Source organism: Hyperolius riggenbachi, chromosome 5, assembly GCF_040937935.1.
Source record: "Hyperolius riggenbachi isolate aHypRig1 chromosome 5, aHypRig1.pri, whole genome shotgun sequence".
NCBI lineage: Eukaryota > Metazoa > Chordata > Amphibia > Anura > Hyperoliidae > Hyperolius > Hyperolius riggenbachi.
In genome coordinates this window covers 383,082,804-383,105,990 of record NC_090650.1, presented here as the reverse complement: position 1 = coordinate 383,105,990, position 23,187 = coordinate 383,082,804, and the positions used below count along the sequence as shown (strand labels likewise).

The following is a 23,187-nucleotide window of genomic DNA, read 5'->3' as shown; positions in this document are numbered from 1 at the left end:
TTTACATTCTGAAATGTATCACTGGGGGTGACATTTTTACATTTTTAGTTCTGCCAGGTGATCTGTATGGAATGTTTGCTACTGAGAGTTCTATGCACAGAGCGAGATACTGCTTGCTTGTCGGTTGGAATAAGCAGTTATTTCCTACGATGCAACTAGGTTCACAGACAGCAAACTTTCAGGACCTTGGTCAAGACATCACACTGTCGGAGGGGTTTAATTATATTATCAGCCATACCCCCCTGATGAGCTATTCGAGAAAAGGTAAAGATTTCTCATGGGAAATGGGGCATCAGCTACTGATTGGGATGAAGTTCAGTCCTTGGTTAATGTTTCTCTTGAAATAAAACCTGAAGCCAAAAAAAGAGAAAAACCCAAAAAGTTTGATACTTACCCTTGTTGAGGGAAGCTTCTGGATACTCCAGAGTTTTCCCCGATCCAATCTGTGTGCAATTTGTGAGAGGTTATACAAGGGGACAGGGATGTTGTGACAGGCACCCCATAGCCGAAACATCTATTGTGGTCTATGGATAGCCACAACAGGTGGCCATGCGCCAAAAACACATGCTTCGCCCATTTATGCCACATACTAACCTCTTATCCGTAACTATAACTCCTATCCTACTCCTAACCTACCCCTTTACATTAACCCTCCTACCTCTGTCTATAGGTACTGATATCTGGAGCTTGGTGCCATTTACCACTACTTCCTGCCGATACCTGGAACTCGGCTAATTTAGCTGAATCCCAGAGTGTTAGGCGACCGCTTTTCATGGTCTAGCCGCTTGGTTTCCGGCATCCAGTGCTCCATAGCCACTGTGGTCTATGGTTGTGCCTGGTGACGGCTATAACTTCTATCCTACTCCTTACCTATCCCTTCACATTAACCCTCCTACTTCTATCTATAGGTTCTGATATCTGGAGCTCCGGCTAATTTAGCTGAATCCCAGAGTGTTAGGCGACCGCTTTTCATGGTCTAGCCGCTTGGTTTCCGGCATCCAGTGCTCCATAGCCACTGTGGTCTATGGTTGTGCCTGGTGATGGCTATAACTTCTATCCTACTCCTTACCTATCCCTTCACATTAACCCTCCTACTTCTATCTATAGGTTCTGATATCTGGAGCTCCGCTTGTGATAGCAAAGCTCTCTGCGCCATTCGCCGCTACTTCCTGCAAAATATCTGGAACTCTGTTAATTTAGCCGAATCACAGCGTGTTAGCCGACCGTTTTCATGGCCTAGCCGTTTGGTTCCTGGCATCCAACTCAAGCACCCAGTGCTCCATAGCCACTGTGGACTATGGTGGTGCCTGAAGACAACAATGATTAGTCTTTGAGATGCCTTCTGAAACCTGCGACCAATTGAACTGATCCACTTCATACCCATGCTCATCTTCACTCATGTCTTTGAATGGCACTGGGTGGAGTCCTTCTTTAACTGAAAGAACTGAGACGTGAGGGACCAAGCAAAAAAGCTGAAATATGTACAATACTTCCAGTGATTACATCTCTGAAACTACTAATAATTTTCCTGGAAGTTCCCCTCTAATTATGTTTTCTATAATATGTGGAAAGAGAAAACAGTACCTGGCACCAAATGCAGCAGGGCGGATCAACCGGAACCAGGGCAAGGAGCCTGCTCATCCACAAGTTTGTCAGTTTCAGCAAAAAGGAGAAAAGTGGGGCACCACTTCTTCATCAAAAACCCTTTATTTTCCAGCTGAGCATCAGCAGGTACAAAAAAGCAGTGGGGGTGTCAAGTGCCTGACAGCTGTTTCGCTGGTTACACCAGCTTCTTCAGAGGCAGAATATACTCTGTGTATATTCTGCCTCTGAAGAAGCTGGTGTAATCAGCGAAACAGCTGTCATGCACTTGACACCTCCACTGCTTTTTTGTACCTGCTGATACCCAACTGGAAAATAAAGGGTTTTTATTGAAGAAGTGGTGCCCCGCTTTTCTCCCTTTTGCTGAAACTAATTATGTTTTCGTTTTCAGTTCAGTTACTATTCCCCGAAGGTGTGATGAATGCCCTTTAATTGCTGGTCACAAAGGTGGATAACAAGGAACTTTAATTTCCACCTAACTGAAAAGATAACACTTTGATAAATCCCAATGGTTAGTATAAGAGCAGGGTAGCTAATGTTGTGACAGAAGCTTGTAGAAAAAAAATGAGAAGACAACCAAAAGCCCAACATAGTATATCGGAGAGTAAATGAAATATCAACTAGTGGTATACTCACAAGTAAGGGTTACATCCAAGGTAACCACTGTAAAGGCAGGTGGGGAGATTGAATCTGACCCCACTCAGGTCAGGATGTCGCTCTCTGTAGTGAGAAAAGGGGTAACACCCCTCCGCCAAAGGTGGTCAGTTAGCAAGAAACTGGAAGTATAACAGAGGCACCAATTCTGAAATGTATGAAAATTGTAATGAGGATTAAGTAATAAACTTACCTCCTAGTAGATGACCCAAGCAGTCAATTTCAAAAATGACTTTAACACTCCAAAATGCAACGCATTTCGCCTAAAGCAACCCGCTTACTCAGGTAAAAAAAGGGAGTGTCTGGGAGGCCCAAAATAAACACACTAAATATCCTAACAAGAGAACTAAAACATTTTTGCATTAATAAAATAGTTTTTCTCTTTGTATATATGCTGCTGTCAATGGTGCCGCATCAAGCTGCCTACCTTAAAACAACCACTACTAGACAAAAAACACATTATTCAATTCTAGATCAACAATACACTAAATACAATACACCATCAACAATACACTATAATTATACAATATACTGTAGTAAAATAAATATAAAATGAAAGCAAAATGAAATAAACGAATCCATGCCGGCATGAACTCAAACAGTATACATACACAGTGCAGGCACATCTCTGCATCTGCATGGGTCGTGCACCTCTGATCGTGGGAGCCTGTAGGGACATCCATGCAACATAACAAAAATGTTCAGGTGGGTGGCACGCTTATATTTAATTTTACTGCATATATCTTGTACAGTTGTAATGTATTGTTGATCTAGAATTGAATAATATTTTTGTCCAGTAGTGGTTGTTTTAAGGTAGGCAGCTTGACGCTGTACCATTGATAGTAGCATATATACAAAGAGAGAAAATCTATTTTATTCTATTCATGTAAAATGACTTTTTAGCTCGCTTGTTAGGATCTTTAGTGTGCTTATTTTGGGCCTCCCAGATACTCCCCTTTTTATCCTGAGGAAGTGGGCTGCGTCCAACGAATTGCGTCACATTTTGGAGTTTAAAAAAGTGTTAAAGAGAAACCGTAACCAAGAATTGAACTTCATCCCCTTCAGTAGCTGATACCCTCTTTCCCATGGGAAATCTTTTCCTTTTCCCAAATGGATCATCAGGGGGGCTCTGTACGGCAGATATTGTGGTGAAACCCCTCCTACAGTGTTATGTCAGGACCATGGTTCTGACATCATACTGTGGGATCCTTGTTGCATTGTGGGAAATAACAGCTGTTTACACCTCTTTCCAACTGCCAAAAAAGCAAGCAGCATCTCCTTCCACTGACATCACCTGCCAGCAGTAAACATGCCATCATGTGTTAAATGCCAGAATGTAAATCAGGAAGAGGAAACATTTTACGATGGGCAAACACTGACTAAATCATTTATACATAATTAATGTAAAATTAAGCAATATTTATTACATTATTTTCACTGGAGTTCCTCTTTAAATAAAAAGTATTTTTGAAATGGACTGCTTGGTTCATCTACTAGGAGTTAAGTATACCACTTACTCCTTTTTACAATTTGTATACAGGTTATACTTGTTGGCGGCTCTCTTATACTACCAGTTTAATATCGTGACAGAGCAAGAGCTAACCAATTAGTCTCCACTCCTGGCCTAGTGGAAGATTGTGACATCCAGTGTGTGACAGAATTAACACAAGTGTCGTTCTTAAAGCCATTCACAAATGATTGTGGTGTGTAAGCCTTTTTTTAAATTAAATCCTAGTATGTCTCCATGGCAACCACTTGAGAACGGGAACAAATGATTGAGGAAAACATATGATGCACTGTTCCGTTACGGCAACAACCTGTTGGGTGGAAATCTTGCTGAACATAATGAGTTGGATAATACATTGTGGTTTAAAATAAAGGCTCATTTCCACTGGCATTTCAAGATGAGTCATAATAATTTTAGATGGCGCTTCCAACAATACGTTCAACCTACACATCAAACGCGCAAAACTTTACTGAATGGATTTGAACACTTACCAGAACGCAGATGTCGACTGGCAGGAAGACTTTTCTGCAGCTGCTATGAAATGGAACAGCTCTCAGACATGTGATGATACCCTGCGCCTTTCCGATGTGACTGGCGGCGTGGTCCGCATGAACGTCTCGAACATCTGCAGAGGAGGGGGGAGAGTCTCAAAACAAAAGCAATTTGTGTAACAAAAGGTGGGTTGAAAAAAAGCACTTGTGCAGCTACAAGGATAGAGATGTAGAAATATATATAAACTTAATTAAAATATTTAAATATAAACTTCTTATAGTTAAAATAAGAATTAGAGGTAATCTCTTACCTCTCCTGGAAGAAAAAAAATAGCAGCTCTGGAAAAGTATTTATTCAAATCACAAAATGGACAACGCGTTTCACGGGTACTAGCACGCCTCCTCAGGTCAATGCACAGTGCCTTGCATCAAGGTGAATAGGATATCAGTGCCCCTAGTACTTCTGTAGCCAACACATTCATTTTGAGTATTTCACTTTAAGTGGAATCATCGTGTAACATAATATAACTTGTTTTCCTACTCTTTATTGCCCATAGTTTTCCTACCTGCTAATTATCACAAAGTAATGTCATCTGTGTAACAATCACAAGTCCTACCAGCATAGAATACATCAGGTTTGGGAACCTCCATTGCAATTAATGAATTCATTAAAAAAACTAAAACAACTTACAACGAGGCCAACTTTCTTTCCTTTGTTTACAGTCGCACAATCCTGGAAAAAAAAAAAAAAAAAAACCTTTTCTGTTTTATTTACTCACCTTTATCCACTGTAATTAGCGGTTAGAAGAGCTCTACACACTGCAGCATGGGATTGTTATGCTGGGAATACACCATGAGATTTTTTGGCAGATAGATGGTTTGATAGATAATTTTCAACAGGTCCAATCTGATTTTTAATCGTTTTTCTGATCGATTTCTCATAGAAGTGAATGGAAATTGATCAGAAAAACAATCGGAAAATCTATTGGACAGTATATCTGCAGACAAATGTCATTGTGTATTCTTAGAATTAAGCTTCAGTGTAAAGTGTAACACTATTAACCACTTCACCACTAAGGCAGAGGGAGTAGAAGAGGCACCCAGGGTATATTAAAACGGTTAAAAGTTAAAAACAATGAATTGAGAAAAAGAGATGAGATGGCTTACCTCAAAGAAGACAAATTCATATCTTCTATAATAAAACCTAGCTGTCCCTGTGTCATCCTCTTTCCCGGTCTCTGTGGTTTTTTGTACTGCACATGTGCGCAGTACAGTCAACCGTTGGGACAGGATGACGGGCCAGGGAGCAGGGCGGGCAGGTGTGCGCGTGTGCACAAACATGTGGCGGCGGTATCACTACCTAGAGCCCGTTTTTTAAACCAGTTTAGGTAGATTAGTACAGTATAATCTCGTTATAGTAAACTCCAAGGGACCAGGGGAAAAAAGTTTACTATATCAGAAATTGTCCTAGAAATGGCCCAGCATGCCCTGGTACATTTTCTGCTGCAAAGGAGCAACTCTGCCCTCCCATTGGAGGTACAGAACAAGCATTTGCACATTTGCTGGACTACAAGGCTAAGTTTACCTTAGGGATGCATAACCAGGCTGGACAAATTGCTGGTACAGTATCCAGGGCTCCTTAAAAATTGCTGCCGTCACTGAATAAAGGCAGCCACTTGCTTCCTGTGCGTGGCTCCGATCTATCTGCGGGCGAGACTTGCAGCACATGTCCTGCAAAACTTTCTGCTTATACTTGTGCCAATCATGAAGCCTCTGTTCAAAATGCAGCCAATCATGATAAGCCACTTGCATCTGTAATGCGAGTGGCTTTTCGCACTCTCCTCTCCACTCTCCTTAGTTTTGCAGCGAGTAGTCCCACTCTGATCTGCACTACAAGTGAAAGTAACCTGTACTGCGCTCCACACGCTACCAGGAGCGTCATCGCTAACAAGAGAAGAGATACCCAGGAGTGTGTACAATCGGAGGACTGCAACGGCACTTTTATCAGTGATTGCAAAGTGGAAGTGGTATTTCTGCATTCTGTTTTGCTTATGTTTGCATTATTCCTCATTTTCCCCAGGCTGCTTATTTGTACAGTATGTATATCCAGTACCGGTGCCATTCTTGTCTTACAATTGTCATTAGGCATCAACTCACCTGCAACCAACCTGAAGAGAGCAGCTGTCCATGGGATTCACACTGACATGACGCATGCACTGCCCACTGTTTACTTATATCCAGAGTCAGCATCACGTAGGGGCCAAAAAACAGGTTTACTATAACAGGAGTATTATTATATCAGAGTTTACTATACAGGCGTTGCTCCCATAGACTTATAATGGAGATTGGCTATGACCTGGAGAGGTAGTTTACTATACCCAAATGCTTACTATACCAGAGTTTATTATAACAAGAGTATACTGTACCAAATGAATTCTATTGTGTACTGGCAACACGTTGCGTGGGTCTGTGCCCACTTCCTCAGGCCAATTAAAGTGCCAGAGTGTGCTTGTAGCCTAGAACTGAGCACACAATGTAGCACTGCCCCGTTTGCAACCTCCTTTTGCAAATATCCACTTTCTTTACACTATATTTGACTCTTTTGTGACGTATTACACTATTGGGGCTCCCGTTGTCTCTATGCTTTTTCATTTTAGGGTGTCCATTCACCCTTCCCACCTACAGCTCACCAATAAGGGTTTTTTACCCTTAAAGAGAACCAGAGACGAAGCACCCTCATGTATGTTACCATATACTGTATATCAGTGGGAACATTAGAGAAAACACCTACCATGCTTTCTGTTTCATTCTGCACTGCACAGCTTGCTTCTTATTGGAACTGATAAAATCCCAGACTGAGCACTTCAGTCTGCATTTGCTATAATGACTCAGCTATAATGACTCCTGAGCAGAGCCAGCAGAGGGCAGGCTTGGGCTTGAAAAGACACCAGAAAACACAGACTCAGCTATAAAGATTCCTGAGCAAAGCCAGACTGAATGCTCAGTTGGGGATTTTATCAGGGCTGATAAGAAAGAAGCTGTGCAGTGAAGAATGAAACAGAAAGCAGGGTAGGTGTTTTCTCTAATATTCCCACCGATATATAGGGTAAAATACATGAGGGTGCTTCGTCTCCGGTTCCCTTTAAAGACCAGAGCAATTTTCACCTCCTCTTGTTCATTTGCCTATAACTTGATCACTACTTATCACACCAAAATGATCTATACCTTTTTTTTTTCGCCACAAGCTAGGCTTTTGGGGGGTAATATCTGTTTTTAGTAATTCATTTACTTTCTGTTCATTTTAAAGGGATAAATGGGAAAAAATACACAATTTCTCCAATTCTATCCACCATAGTTTTAAAATAAACACTGCTACTGCACAGACACATCGCTAGACTCCAGGTTAGCGATACATTTTGTTGCTATGTAGGGAAGAAGGCCGACTTAGTGGTGCACGAGGAGCTTCACTCAGTGGGAGAAGAAAGAACAACATCCTCATCCAGCACTTGGCCAAATGTATCCATCAAGGAGAATGCTGGCCAGGCTGCAGGGGTGGGGTGGTTTGGTGCTCGGACGCTGGATTCTCAGCAGAGGCAGATGCTGGATAATGACTGCCTCTGCTGAGTTTAATCTAGTACGTATACAAAGTAAAGCTGGATTAGCTGTATCATAGTTTATGCTTGTTACTTATAAAGGTTTGTCATTTTTGCACAGCACTGCATAACAAATTGGTTCTTTATGTATAAAAGGAAGGAAGGAATAATAAAGCAAAAAATATAAAGATATGAGATTGTATATTTAATTTTGTCCATGGAAATTACATTTTAAAGCTACACTTTGGCCAAATCTATTACTCAGAAATGTTCTGTTAACTACCTAACGACCGCGTCACGCCGATGGGCGTGGCCACGGCGGCAGCCCTAGGACCGCCTAACGCCGATTGGCGTCAAGTCCTGGAGCTGCAGTTTAGCAGGGAATGCGTGCATGCATGCGCGATCGTTCCCTGCCAGTTCACAGAGCTCTGCTTATCAGGAGAGGTGTGGCTAACCAACAAAATCTGTATTTTGTAGCAAAGATCAGCCTCAGAGGCTTCCTGTGTCCTCTTGGAGACCACCGCAGTTGCCCTGACCCCTCCTGAATATTGTGACTGCGATCCTCTTCATGCACAAAGCACTTGATGGATTTCTTTCAGGGGTCCTTTTGCAGCAATGGTGGGGGCCAGGAGGATGTGGGAAGCCTCTGCTGGATCCAGAGGCCTCCCTCTTCTTAGGCAAGTATCTGTTTTCATATATTAGGTTTGCCTCAGGTGCACTTAAAGAGGAACTGTCGCGAAAATCTTAAAATTTAAAACACATGAAAATAAGAAGTACTTTTCTTCCAGAGTAAAATGAGCCATAAATTCGTTTTCTCCTAGGTTGCTCTCACTTACAGTAGGTAGTAGAAATCTGACATTACCAACAGGTTGTGAACTAGTCCATCTCTCCATAGGGGATTCTCAGCATGGCCTTTATTATTAATAAAGACACTCCCTGAAAAAGATTTATACAAAGATGCTGGCCAGTCTCCTTGCTCGACGAACACTTCTTTGACAGTTGGTCGGAGCAACTGCCATTCAATAAGTGCTTTTAAGAATAAAGAAAACCCTGAGAACCCTAATGAGAAGATGGGCTAGTCCAAAATCTGTCGGTAATGTCAGATTTCTACTATTTACTGTAAGTGACAGCAGCATAGGAGAAAATAATTTTCGCGACACAGGTCCTTTAAAGAGGAACTGTAGTTAAAAGAACAATGATCAAAAATTACATTAAAAAAAAAAAAACGAACAATGATCAAAACTGATTATTTAACAGTATTCTTTTATAGATTATTTAGTCAAGGTTTACCTATCGTAAAATCTTTCCGCTCCCTGATTTACATTCTAAAATGTATCACTGGTGGCGACATCTTTAGTCTTGCCAGGTGATCTGTACGGAATGTTCATTACTGAGAGTTAAATGCACAGAGGAAGATATTGCTTGGCAGTTGGAAAAAACCGTTACTTCCCACAATGCAAATGGGGTTCACAGACAGCAAACTGTCAGGACCATGGTCATGACATCACACTGTGGGAGGGGTTTCACCACAGTATCAGCCACACAGATGATCTGTTTGAGAAAAGGTAAAGATTTCTCATGGGAAAGGGGATATCAGCTACTGATTGGGATGAAGTTTAATCCTGGGTTAAAGTGAAGGCTCATACACACATCAGACTATAGTCTTTAGAAAATGAAAGATCACAGACCAATCTTACCCCCCTTCCATGTAGTATAAGAGCCACACCTACACAGTCTATTCTATGGAGCTGAACTCCCCATCAGACAGAAATCTTTGCAAGATGCTGCACACACAGATGCTGTACAGACACAAAAGATCAGTATCTGCAAAAGATCTGTTCCTGCCAAAAATCCATTCCTGCAAATTGCAATGATAGTCTATGAGATCTGCAGATCATCATACACACATGATTTAACTGACATTCATCTGCAGATCAGACAATCATCTGCAGATCTGAAAATCCATCCTGGTGGATCTGATCTGCAGATGAATGTCAGTTAAATCATGTGTGTATGATGATCTGCAGATCTCATAGACTATCATTGCAATTTGCAGGAATGGATTTTTGGCAGGAACAGATCTTTTGCAGATACTGATCTTTTGTGTCTGTACAGCATCTGTGTGTGCAGCATCTTGCAAAGATTTCTGTCTGATGGGGAGATCAGCTCCATAGAATAGACTGTGAAGGCATGGCTCTCATACTACATGAAGGGTGGTAAGATTGGTCTGTGATCTTTTATTTTCCAAAGACTATAGTCTGATGTGTGTATGAGCCTTTACTCTGAGTATATACATCCCTGAAAATCTCCCTTGAGCTCCCAGGGGCGTAGATATGCGTCCCTGTTTGTATCCACCAGTAACAATCGGGACAAATAAATAGTATGGGCTTTAATTACAGTAGCATGTTTTATTTTAAAACTATATTAGTTGAAAACTGAGAAATAATGATTTTTGTAATTTTTTTTCTTATTGCCATTAAAATACATACAAAATAAAATAATTCTTAGCAAAAAAAATACCATGCAAAGAAAGCTTAATTTGTGTAAAAAAAAAAATTGTATAGATTATTTCAGTGTGATAAGTATCGATAATGTTATGGGCGAATGAATGGACACAGCACTGAAATGTAAAAATTGCTCTGAGACTCAGAGGATGAGACAACAAATATTTTTTACATACCTGGGGCTTCCTCCAGCCCCATGAGCACGAATGTGTCCCTTGCTGTCCTCCGTTTAGCAGCAATCAGCCCCGGTAACTGGCTCAGTGACATCAGCCGGGGTGTTCTGCGCATGCGAAGGAGGTCTGCGCATGCGCAGAAGACCCAGGCTTAAGCCGACAGAGTTACCGGGGCTGACTGCGTACGAACCGAGAACAACGGGAGGACGGTGAGGGACGCATCCGTGCTTATGAGGCTGGTGGAAGCCCCGGGTAAGTAAAGAATCTTAATGTTGGCTTATCTTTCAGTCTCTTTAAGGTGAAAACCCCTTTCCACTTGTGTGGTGGGAATCGCTGCAGAAAAAATTTGCATGCGGAAGCGAATTTCGCATGCGGTTGTATGCGAATTTTCATGCAAATTCGCATACGATTTCGCATTGATGACTATGTATGCAAATTTAACCATGGCAGTGCCTGTGTGCTTTTTCATTGTTTCTATGTGAAATCGTATGCGAATTTGCATGAAAATTCGCATACCAAAACCGCATGCGAATTCCCTATTAAATACATTGTATGCGATTTGCATAGCAGTATGCGAATTCTGATGGCTCTGCCGTGCATATTTTTTCTGCACAGAAGAATGCTCAGAAATCCTGACAAGTGGAAACAGTCCCATTCACTTGTATTGCCCATGCGAATTTGTATGCGGGATGCACATGCGAATTCGCGATAGTGGAAACGGGCCCTCAGAGGTGAAGTGGTTAAAGTATTTTTTTGTCCATGATCTATTACAACTTCTAATGCCTGTGCTAACAATGTAAATTCCATTTTACACCTAAATCCGCTATTCATCTTTCAGTCTGCTACATCACAGCTTCCAAAACAGTAAAGATGGCCATACACTGGCCTGATTTGCAGCCGTTTCGACAGCAGATTTGATCACTGGGATCGAATCTACTGCCAATTGTTCGCGCTACACGCCGAATTTCGATCCATTTCGTTCGATCCCGTCGATCGCTCCGTGCGGAAAATTACCGTCGATCGCCCGCGGGTAGGGAGCGCATCGCTAGCGGCGTTCGAGTGCCCGACGACCGACGCAATAGAGCGGCAATACATTACCTGCTCCGCCGGCGCGACTGCCCCCGGTCACCGCTGCTCCGTCTCCGCTATGGTCTACGGCATACTTCAGTTCCTCCTGCCCAGCAGGAAGTTTAAACAGTAGAGGGCGGTCTACTGTTTAAACTTCCTGCCGGACAGGAAGAAGTAAAGCATGCCGGACCTGGAGACCAGAGCGGAGACGGAGCAGCGGTGACCGGGGGCAGTCACACCGGCGGAGCAGGTAATGTATGCGGGCATGCAGGTGGGGGGAGCGGCGGCAGCAGCAGCACCACCACAACAGATTGTGAACGGTTTCAGGCTGAAATCGGTTCACAATCTGTTTGCAGTAAAGGTAGCCATACGATCCCTCTCTGATCAGATTCGATCAGAGAGGGATCTATCTGTTGGTCGAATCTGATGGCAAATCGACCAGTGTATGGCTACCTTTAGGGTTCTTTCACATCTACAACGCGTGCATGAGCCGTTCTCCTGCACGCCTTATATGCCTACAGCGTGTCGTGGGGTTGTTGCGGTGCGACGCAATCAGCGGCGATAGTTATTAATTCACACGACAGGAAAACGCCGGCTCCCGACGATTAAAAGCTTCCGGGTGTGTCGAACCGCAACGCACCAAAACACAGCGTCGGTGTGAAAGGTAAAATGAAAGTCTATGGACTTTAAATTTTACCTTGGTTAAGTATTAACTTTGCGTTAAACCGCAGAAGACGGGCTCAGATATGAAAGAGCCCTAAGGGCAGAATGTAAAATAGGATCAAAAGCCAGACACCAAAATTTACAAATCATTTAAACTCTGTACTTAAATAAAACAACACAAAGACAATACATTGCATTCTGAAGTTGTTTCAGGAAAAATATATGCTCATTTTGAATTTGATATAGAGGGCTCTGTAACAAAGGGCAACATAATTGGGGGATCTATAATAAGAGGAACTGTAACTCTTACTATAACTGAACTGGTGCATTATAACTATGAGAGCTGTAATGGAACAAGCTACAAAGAGATGCACTATAATGGATTCTGCAGCACACAGAACGAGGCATATAATGGGTATGACCTCATCATGCCCCCTGCTGTCCAAACCATTATTTGTGTTTTTAAATGTACACAGAAATGTGTTTAAACTGTGTGTCCGTAACAAAAGAAAAATCAGCTTGAATAAAAGAAAGAAAAAAAAAGGACCCTGAAAAACACAAGGGCTGTTCAAACCGAAAATGAACAAGGCTCACATCAGAATGCAGTCAGGGAGCGGCGATAGGCATGTGTGAGCTGCCGCTTTCAACATCACCACATTACATCGCCACTTACACACACTGCACACAAAGCTGCAGATAAATGGCTTGAATGGACTTTCAGGGTCAGCATTGTACTAAAGTTTCTATAAAACATGGAAAAAAAATGCCACAATGACTTCACTCACAGATGATTCACTAACTACTGTCTGGTATTTAAAGAGAACCCGAGGCGGATCCATGGGGGGCAGATGGGACACAGAGGCATGTTCTCTGCCTATGTCCCCACACCGCCGCTCCTGCAGGGTTTCCAGAGCTGCCATTGGGCAGCTCCCTCTCACTGGTCCCACCCCCTGCCACTCCCCCCATGTCTCTGCACACTGTGAATGAGAGAATGAATCTCTCATTCTAGCGTCGTGACCCAGAGGTCACAAAGGAGAAAGTGGGCCAGTGTGGCCCACAGGAGCAGCTGAGAAAGGCGGTTTTTGTGGCTACCTGGTTCGTTCAGCCCCCTGGATCAGGTATCCATAATTTTTTATTTTATGAGCCCACCTCGGGCTTTCTTTAAAGAGGATTGAACTCCATCCCAGTCAGTAGCTGATAACCCCTTTCCCATGAAAATATTTACCTTTTCTCGAAGAGATCATCAGGGGGCTCTGTATGGCTGATATTGTGGTGAAAATCCCTCCCACAGTGTGATGTCAGGATCTAGGTCCTGACAGTTTCCTGTCTGTGAATCTTGTTGCAATGTGGGAAATAACGTCTCTTTCCAACTGCCAAGCAACCAGTATCTCCCTCTGTGCATATGTATGTCTACAGTATAAAAAAATACAACCTTTTAGCCTATCCCCTTGTTAGGGGGTGTGGTTATAGATAACGGCAGTTGGTGCTGTCTGTTTTTTTTTTTTCATATCTGCCAGTAGTAAAGGTGATGATGTGCAGGCTCATTGTTAGCTCAAACAACATAAACAAATTACATGGTGAACATAATTCATTTCTTGATCTCTCTTCCATTTTTTTACTTCTCATTTTGTAATGTATCAATTTATTTTTTCCCCCTTTTTCTTAAAGTTCCTGATGCAAAATCATTTTTTATCAGTATGTACGGCACGTGATCTATTGAGATAAAATGACATACAGACGTCTCTGAATGAATGGTATTTGTTTAACTCAGCAGCTACCGTATATGTCTTTTCTGAGCAGAAGACGAGTGAGGCGTTGAAGCCTTATACAGACATTATCACCCCAATGGTTTTATGCAACCTCTTTAGTTGACAGACAAATAAATCCAGCATGAATGACTGCAGAAAAGATAGGAACTATAATGAACAAATATTTCCGATGACATTGGTCTTTTGTATTGTAGTTTGATGTCCCCTGTACCTGCTTTATTCACCATCGCTGCACCAAGACATTTAAGACAAAAACAGCAATACTGAGGGAAGCAGCATATATTGAAAAATGAACAAAAGCAGACTTTAAGTGTACCTGAAGCAAAGCAAAACATGTACATGAAATACGCATTGTATTAAAGGGGACCTGAACTCTTGCACAGGAGACAAGGAGAGCACAAATAAATCCACCTTGTGTGTGTTTATAGATAACAGCCTGACTAATTCTCCCTTCTCGGCAAGTAATGAGCTAGTGTAGTTTGAGCTGTCAGCTCTCTGACAATTCATGGGAGGTTAACACTTTCTGTGCCCCCAACATATCAGGAAGTAACCACTCTGCAAAACCTCAGTAGGCGTTCCATAAGCTGTAACAAGTAAAACTATTTTTCTTTCAAAGTTATTATGCTGTTGAGTATCTTTAAGAGCAGAGAGGAAGTTCTGAGTTCAGGTCCCCTTAAATGCTCTTCCTGCAGTAACGATTTCCAATGCTAGTTACCTTCAAGGCCCCTCCCATTACCAGTTATTGTCATTTTTAATATTCGACTGCCTGAGCTGTCAAATCATCTCTGCAGGAAGCACCTGCAGCTGTGCATGAGCATAATAAAACTGGGCATGCCCAAGTTCCAAAGCGTACACACCCAGTAAAAGTTCAGTAGTAGAAGAGACCTTTGAAATCCCTTTATCAGTCAGTTGGGCAAAGCGATACAGTGGTGGACAGTGGGGAATTGCAAAAGGTAACCTGACAGCTGTCTTCTCGCTTTGTCAAAGGCTATGCCTCAAAAAGATGTGCTTGTGCACAAGTGCATTCTTTAACTGGGCATGCCCAGCTCGGAACTGAGCCATGCCCATTACAAATGCACTTGTTCACAGACATTAAACTTCGGAAACTCTAAACCAATAACTAAGCAGAATTAGCCCTCAAACAGCCTCAAAAACAATGAGCTGTTCCTTGGTCTAAGAAGTTTGAGGACGCCTGCTAAAGAGTCTAAAAATCTCGGAATTAAATAACAAGGCTTAAAAAAAAAAGAGTCTGAAGCGAATTAAATTTTCTCTTTTTATTGCCCACTTAAGTTAAGCAGTAAGAGCAAAGCTGATTGGCCGCAAAAGCGCGGCAGAACAAGATATTTATCCCCCCAAAAGCCCGGGGCAAAATTCCATGACTTTCCGGGTCGTGGATTTTGCTGCACAGGGGAGGCAGAGCTTTGGGAGGCAGCATGGCGACAGGGGAAGCCCTCAAGGAAATCCCGTTCAGAACGGGATTTCCTTATGGGCAAGCGGCGCCGGCGGCGATCGGAGGGGACGGGCGGACACCGCGGGGAGGGGGGGAAGCATGTAGCTAGCGCTAGGCTAGCTACATGCTAAAAAAAAAAATGGCTAAAAAAAACCTCCCGCGGCTGCGCAGCCGCGGGAATTATACCGCCAGGGGGGTTAAGGAGTAACTGTACTGAAAATAATGTAGTGAATACAATTGCTTATTTTACAGTATGCATTTATAAATTATTCATATAGTCAGTGTTTGCATAAAAGCTTTCCTCTCCTTGATTTACATCAGGGTGGCAACATCTTTAGTACTGGCAGGTGATCTCTGCTGAATGTTTGTTTACTCCCAGAATGCTCTGGGACGAGAATTTCACATATCTGAACAGCCTAGGCTGTGACATCACTGGGAGGGTGGGGTTGCATACCAATATACAGCAATATAAACCTGTAGATATAGGAAAGCTTTCTGATGCTAAAACCAGGAAAATTACCACAAAAGTGGGTATCCTGAATAATTTAAAATGCCAGTAATAATTTGCTGCATTCTAATATATATCACTACAGTGCCTCTTTAAACAAGTGGCCTTAAAGAGAATCTGTATTGTTAAAATCGCACAAAAGTAAACATACCAGTGCGTTAGGGGACATCTCCTAATACCCTCTGTCACAATTTCGCCGCTCCCCGCCGCATTAAAAGTGGTTAAAAACAGTTTTAAAAAGTTTGTTTATAAACAAACAAAATGGCCACCAAAACAGGAAGTAGGTTGATGTACAGTATGTCCACACATAGAAAATACATTCATACACAAGCAGGCTGTATACAGCCTTCCTTTTGAATCTCAAGAGATCATTTGTGTGTTTCTTTCCCTCTGCAGCTATCATCCACTGAAGTGTCAGGCTGTTTCTTCCTGCAGAGTGCAGACAGCTCTGCCTGTATGTAATTCCTCAGTATGTGAAAGCCCAGCCAGCTCAGAGGAGGATTTATCCAGCTTGTAAAAGATAAGAGAGAAGCTGACCTAATCTAAATAATACACAGGCAGTGTGCATAGAGGAGCCTGGAAGGGGGAGTTCATAGCAGAACCACAACACCAAGGATTAAACTTTATCCCAATCAGTAGCGGATACCCCCCTTCTCCCGTGAGAAATCTTTCCCTTTTCTCAAATAGATCATCAGGGGGATCTGTATAGGTGATATTGTGGTGAAATCCCTCCCACAGTGTGATGTCATGACCTAGGTCTTGACAATTTCCTGTTTGTGAGCCTTGTTGCATTATGGGAAATAACGGTGGTTTCCAACTGCCAAGCAAGCAGCATCGCCCTCTGTGCATATGTATACTGTATCTACAAAAAAAACAACCTTTTAGCCTATCACACGGTTAGTGGGTGTGGTTATAGATAATGGCAGTTGGTGCTGTTTGTTTTTTTTCTCATGTCTGCCAGTAGTAAAGATGATTATGTGCAGGCTGATTGTGGATCAAACAATATGAACAAATTACGTGAAAAATATCAATTATTTCTTGATCTCTCTTCTATTTTTTAACTTCCCACTTTGCAATGCATTTCCCCCCCCTCCTTTTTTTGCTAAAGTTCATCTTTATAATGCACAAAATGCCGCTAAAATTGTGCACTCAAAGTGTAAGTGAAGGATTGACTTCTGCTATGGATTATGTACAGTGCAGCCCGTAATTATTCATACCCCTGGCAAACTTTGACTTTAACCGGTTCAGCGCCGCGGTCCGAAAATCTCATGCATCCGAGCAACGTTCACCTCCCATTCATTCGCCTATAACTTTATTGCTACTTATCACAATGAATTGATCTATAGCTTTTTTTTTCCGCCACCAATTAGGCTTTCTGTGGGTGATACATTTTGCTAAGAGCCACTTTACTGTAAATGCATTTTAACAGGAAGAATAAGAAAAAAACGGAAGAAGTTCATTATTTCTCAGTTTTTGGCCATTATAGTTTGAAATTAATATACGCTACCGTAATTAAAACGCATGTATTTTATTTGCCCATCTGTCCCGGTTATTACACCATTTAAACGATGTCCCTATCACAATTTATGGTGCCGATATTTCATTTAGAAATAAAGGTGCATTTTTTCAATTTGCGTCCATCACTATTTATAAGCTTATAATTTTAAATAATATAATAACATATTCTCTTGACATGCATATTTAAAAAGTTCAGACCCTTGGGTAAATATTTATGTTGTTTTTGTTTTGTTTTTTAATTTTTTTTTTTAATAAAAAAAGTGTATGTGGGTAATTTTTGGTGTGGGAGGGAAACTGCTAATTTTGAATGTAAAATAATGTTTTTTTTTTAATCAAAAATGTATGTGGGTGCAGTTTACTATTTGGCCACAAGATGGCCACAGTGAAAAAAGTCCTAGATACGAACCAGCTCGCATCTAGGAACTAAAATGCTGAGGAGTTGTTTCCTGGGGGCAGAAATACCGCGCTCTCTGGAGAGAAAGCGTCGGTATTTCTGCGGGGAAGTTAGATCGGTGAATGGGAATTATATTCCCATTCACTGATCGGGGGGCTAGCGGCGGGCAGCGGGAGCGCGCGCGGGGGCGCGCCCGATCGCGCGCACGAGCCGGCGGCAGCACCACTGCCTATCTGGACGAGGAAGCTCGTCCAGATAGGCCGAACTGGTTAAGTTACTTTTATTCAACCAGCAAGTAATTTTTTGACAGGAAATTACATCGGTGTCTCCCAAAAGATAATAAAAAGATGTACATGAGGCATTATTGTGAAAAAAAAAAAACGATCAGCATTAACATTTCAGCAAAAAAAAGTGTCCAGTCCCAAAATTATTCATACCCTTCTCAATAATCAATAGAAAAGCCTTTGTTGGCTATTACAGCAATCAAACACTTCCTATAATTGCAGACCAGCTTTTTGCATGTCTACTCCACAGGTATTTTTGCCCATGAGCTCCAAATCTTTCAGGTTGGAGGGTCTTGTTGCCACCACCCTGATCTTTAGCTCCCGCCACAGATTCTCAATTGGATTCAAGTTAGGACTCTGGCAGGGCCACTCCAAAACGTTGTTGTCTGCTAACCATTTCTTCACCACTTTTGCTGTGTGTTTTGTGTCATTGTCATGCTGAAATGTCCACTGGTGCCCAAGGCCAAGTTTCTCTGCAGACTGCCTGGTGTTGTCATTGAGGATCCTCATGTATTGCTCTTTTTTCATGGTGCGGTTTACTGTGATTAGGTTCCCCGGTCCACTGGCTGAGAAACACCCCCAAAGTGTCAGGTTCCCACCACCATGTTTGGCGGTGGGGATGGTGTTTGGGTTGAAGGATTCTCCTTTTTTATGCCAAATGAACGAAACATCATTGTAACCAAACAATTCAATTTTTGTGTCATCTGACCATAACACAAAGACCAGAAGTCTTCTTTTTTTGTCCAGATGAGCATTTGCAAAGGCCAAGCGAGGTTCTGTGTGCCTTATCTGGAGACGTGGCATCCTCCTTGGTCTGCATCCTTGGAACCCAGCAGTGTGCAGTGTCCGTTGGACAGTGGCAGTGCCAGGGGGGTGCTTTGGGGTGCTGAAGCACCCCCTAAAATTCATCAAGCACCCCTAAAGCACCCCCCAGCGTGAACTGACTTTTGGCGTCTAATAGACACCGTGCCAGTTCACCGGCAGCAGCAGCCCGCAGCGGCAGAGCAGGGCTGCGGTAAAATGGCGTCCAAAGCCCTGCTCTAGAGACTTTGAGTCTGCAGTGCAGGGCTTCGGGTGCCATTTTCCCGTAGCCCTGCTCTCATCACGGGAGTTTCAGTTGCTGGCTGCAGAGGATCATGGAAGCTGCACGCCGGATGGAGGCCGGGACAGGAGGTCTGCTGCAGGTGAGTAAATGTTTTTTTTTTTTTAATTTATATTAGCAGGTGTATGTTCTGGTCAGGTTTGCTACATGATTGCATGTATTTTCTGATCAAATCTTCCGACATGATTGCATGTATTTTCTGGCCAAATCTGCCGACATGATTGCACGTATTTTCTGGTCAAATCTGCCGACATGATTGCACGTATTTTCTGGTCAAATCTGCCGAAATGATTGCATGTATCTTCCGGTCAAATCTGCCACATGAATGAACGTGTTTTTTGGTCAAATCTGCCACATGATTGAACGTGTTTTTTGGTCAAATCTGCCACACGATTGAACGTGTTTTTTGGTCAAATCTGTCACATGATTGCACGTATTTTCTGGGACAGGAGGTCTGCTGCAGGTGAGTAAATGTTTTTTTTTATTTTATTTATATTAGCAGGTGTATGTTCTGGTCAGGTTTGCTACATGATTGCATGTATTTTCTGGTCAAATCTGCCACATGATTGCATGTATTTTCTGATCAAATCTTCCGACATGATTGCATGTATTTTCCGGTCAAATCTGCCACATGAATGAACGTGTTTTTTGGTCAAATCTGCCTCATGATTGAACGTGTTTTTTGGTCAAATCTGCCACACGATTGAACGTGTTTTTTGGTCAAATCTGCCGACATGATTGCATGTATTTTCTGGTCAAATCTGCAAAATGATTGCATGTATTTTCTGGTCAAATCTGCAACATGATTGCATGTATTTCCTGGTCAAATCTGTCACATGATTGCACGTATTTTCTGGTCAAATCTGTCACATGATTGCACGTATTTTCTGATCAAATCTGCCGACATGATTGCATGTATTTCCTGGTCAAATCTACCACATGATTGCACGTATTTTCTGGTCAAATCTGCCACATGATTGCACGTATTTTCTGGTCAAATCTGCCGACATGATTGCACGTATTTTATTATCAAATCTTCCATATGATTGCATGTATTTTCTGGTCAAATCTTCCATATGATTGCACGTATTTTCTGGTTAAATCTGCCACGATTGCACATATTTTCTGGTCAAATCTGACGACATGATTGCACGTATTTTCTGGTCAAATCTGCCACATGATTGAACTATTTTCTGGTCAAATCTGCCAACATGATTGAACGTATTTTCTGGTCAAATCTGCCACATGAATGAACGTGTTTTTGGTCAAATCTGCCACATGATTGAATGTATTTTCTGGGCAAATCTGCTCCCATTATGTGTTTTTTCTTGAGAAAACCTGCACAATTATGTGAATTTTCTGGGGAAAGGGTCACTAAAACTTGAGCCCACTGTCTTTGCGTTGCACTTTTAAAGGGAACCCGAGGTGAATAATATTGAGGCTGCCAGATTTATCTCCTTTTAAGCAATACCAGTTGCCTGGCTGCCATGCTGGTCCTCTGCCTCTAATTCTTTCAACCATAGACCCTGGACAAGCATAGAGCAGATCAGGGATTTCTGACAATATTGTCAGAACTGACAAGATTAGCTGCATGCTTGTTTCTGATGTAATTCAGTTCACTACTGCAGCCAAATAGATCAGCAGGGCTGCCAGGCAACTAGTATTGTTTAAAAGGAAATAAATATGGCAGCCTCCATATCACGCTCACCTCGGGTTCACTTTACCTATTTTTTGCATTAAGCACGCCGCGGGTCATCAGCTACCCCAGAAATTGGTCCAGCACCTGCATAGCACTCCCCCCTCCAAAAAATAAAATCCTGGAGCCGCCACTGCCATTGGAATGTCTGCCTTGAGACATTGCCACCAGCAGAGCCCAGATTAACCAAGACGGCCTTGATGGTGATCCTTGGATTCTCTTTCCCCTCTCTCGCTATCCTCCTGGCCAGCAAAGGTGTCACTTTTGGCTTCCGACCACGTCCTCTGAGATTTTCCACAGTGCAGAACATGTTGTATTTTTCAAAAATACTTCGCTCTGTAGCCACTGGAACTTGAAAACATTTAGAAATGGCCTTGTAGCCCTTTCCTGACTTGTGCACAGCCACAGGTCCTCACTGAGCTCCTTTGTCATAGTAATGAGAGAGCTGCTGAGAGAGCTGCTGTTTTTCAACTTTTGAGTAGATTAACCCCCTTGGCGGTATGAAAAATACCGCCAGGGGGCAGCGCAGCAGTTTTTTTTTAATTATTTTTTTTTTAAATCATGTAGCGAGCCGAGGGCTCGCTACATGATAGCCGCTGCTCAGCGGCATCCCCCCAGCCCCGCCGATCGCCTCCGGCGATAGGCGATCAGGAAATCCCGTTCAAAGAACGGGATTTCCTGGAGGGCTTCCGCCATGGCGACGGGGCGGAATGACGTCAGCGACGTCGGGACGTCATTGGGAGACCCGATCCACCCCTCGGCGCTGCCTGGCACTGATTGGCCAGGCAGCGCTCGGGGTCTGGGGGGGGGCCGCGCGCCGCACCGGATAGCGGCGATCGGGCGCGCGGCGGCGGCGATCGGGGTGCTGGCGCAGCTAGCAAAGTGCTAGCTGCGTCCAGCAAAAAAAAAATTAAGTAAATCGGCCCAGCAGGGCCTGAGCGGCACCCTCCGGCGGCTTACCCCGTGTCACACACGGGGTTACCGCTAAGGAGGTTAAAACAGCTGTTCCCAATTCATCAGGATAATTAGGATGCTTTAGAACAGCTTGGACTATTTGTAATGATATAGAGCTTTGGATTTTCCCACAGACTGTGACAGTTTGTGAAGGGTATGAATAATTTTGGACTGGACACTTTTTGCTCAAATGTAAATAAAAGCTGAGAAATGTTTTCTGCCCCACAATAATGCCTCTTGTACATCGTTTTACTATCTTTTGGGAGACACCTATGTCATTTCCCATCAAAAAAATTACTTGCTGGTTGAATAAAAGTAACGTTAAGTCAAAATTATGGGCAGAACTGTTTATACAAGTTTGGAAATACCTTCTAAAAAAGCAAGAACAAGATGTATACTGCTGGCAGTATTCTATTCCTACAGGGTCAACTGAAGAAAGAAGATGAGAACAAACCTCCTTACAGTAAACACAGCCTGTAGTAAGAACCCGGGTGTGTTCTAAACACTCTCCATTCCAAGCAAATCAATGCTTCCGTTGGGAGTTCTGCTTTTATATCAATTATAATACACATTTCAGCTTGTATCTTTCCCACTTCCACTACCTTTTTAATGTATTTTTATCAAAACACAAATATAATAAAATGACCCCTGAAGGAGGGAGGGGTTACATCGTATGGAAACTCATTATCCTGATCACAATGCGAGCATGCAAACACAGGGCTGGGCCACGTTCAGCACGTACCGAGTGTTTCCAAGGTGAGGTACAACAAAGAGCTCTGCGTATTCTCCGCATAGGTCTCCAGCTCTTTAATGTTGCGGTATGCTCGATCATCTAGATTCTTTTCCTAGAAGGAAACAAAGAAAATCAAGTCTCAGCAAGGCAAAGAATAATTAGAAATAACTATTGTCTACATTAGCTGTTCAAGGACTCCTTGTTTATACCCTCGGAAGTCACATCTACATTGGCCTTAAAAGGACCACTATGGCGAAACACTTTTTGGTTTTTAAAGCAATAGGATTAGCCATACTATGATGGGGGGGAAAACACATATATAAGTAAATAAATACTTGATCTACTTACATAACACATGTATTGTACGGTCCAGGTTTTTATTTCAGTGAATGTTACAGTATATAGTAAATTAAGAGAATTCTTTTTCTGGTGCCCACAGTTTAGGTTAAATCCTGATGTCAATTCTAGTCTTAAATTGTTTCTTCTCTCCTATTGCCGAGTCACCTCAGCCTTGCTTGTAAACA

General features: G+C 42.6%; 1 protein-coding gene across 4 annotated transcripts in view; it reads right to left on the bottom strand.

Moving 5' to 3' along the window:
- The window catches only part of NDUFAF6 (NADH:ubiquinone oxidoreductase complex assembly factor 6), a 129,262-nt gene that overhangs the window by 41,557 nt on the left and 64,518 nt on the right, over positions 1-23,187 (bottom strand). For all 4 annotated transcript variants that reach the window (XM_068234879.1, XM_068234881.1, XM_068234882.1 and 1 more), the window contains 2 exons: positions 22,673-22,775; positions 4,255-4,388 (listed from right to left, as the gene is read on the bottom strand). In XM_068234879.1, the coding sequence (XP_068090980.1) occupies positions 4,255-4,388; positions 22,673-22,775 (237 nt within the window). The remainder of the gene's footprint in view (positions 1-4,254; positions 4,389-22,672; positions 22,776-23,187) is intronic.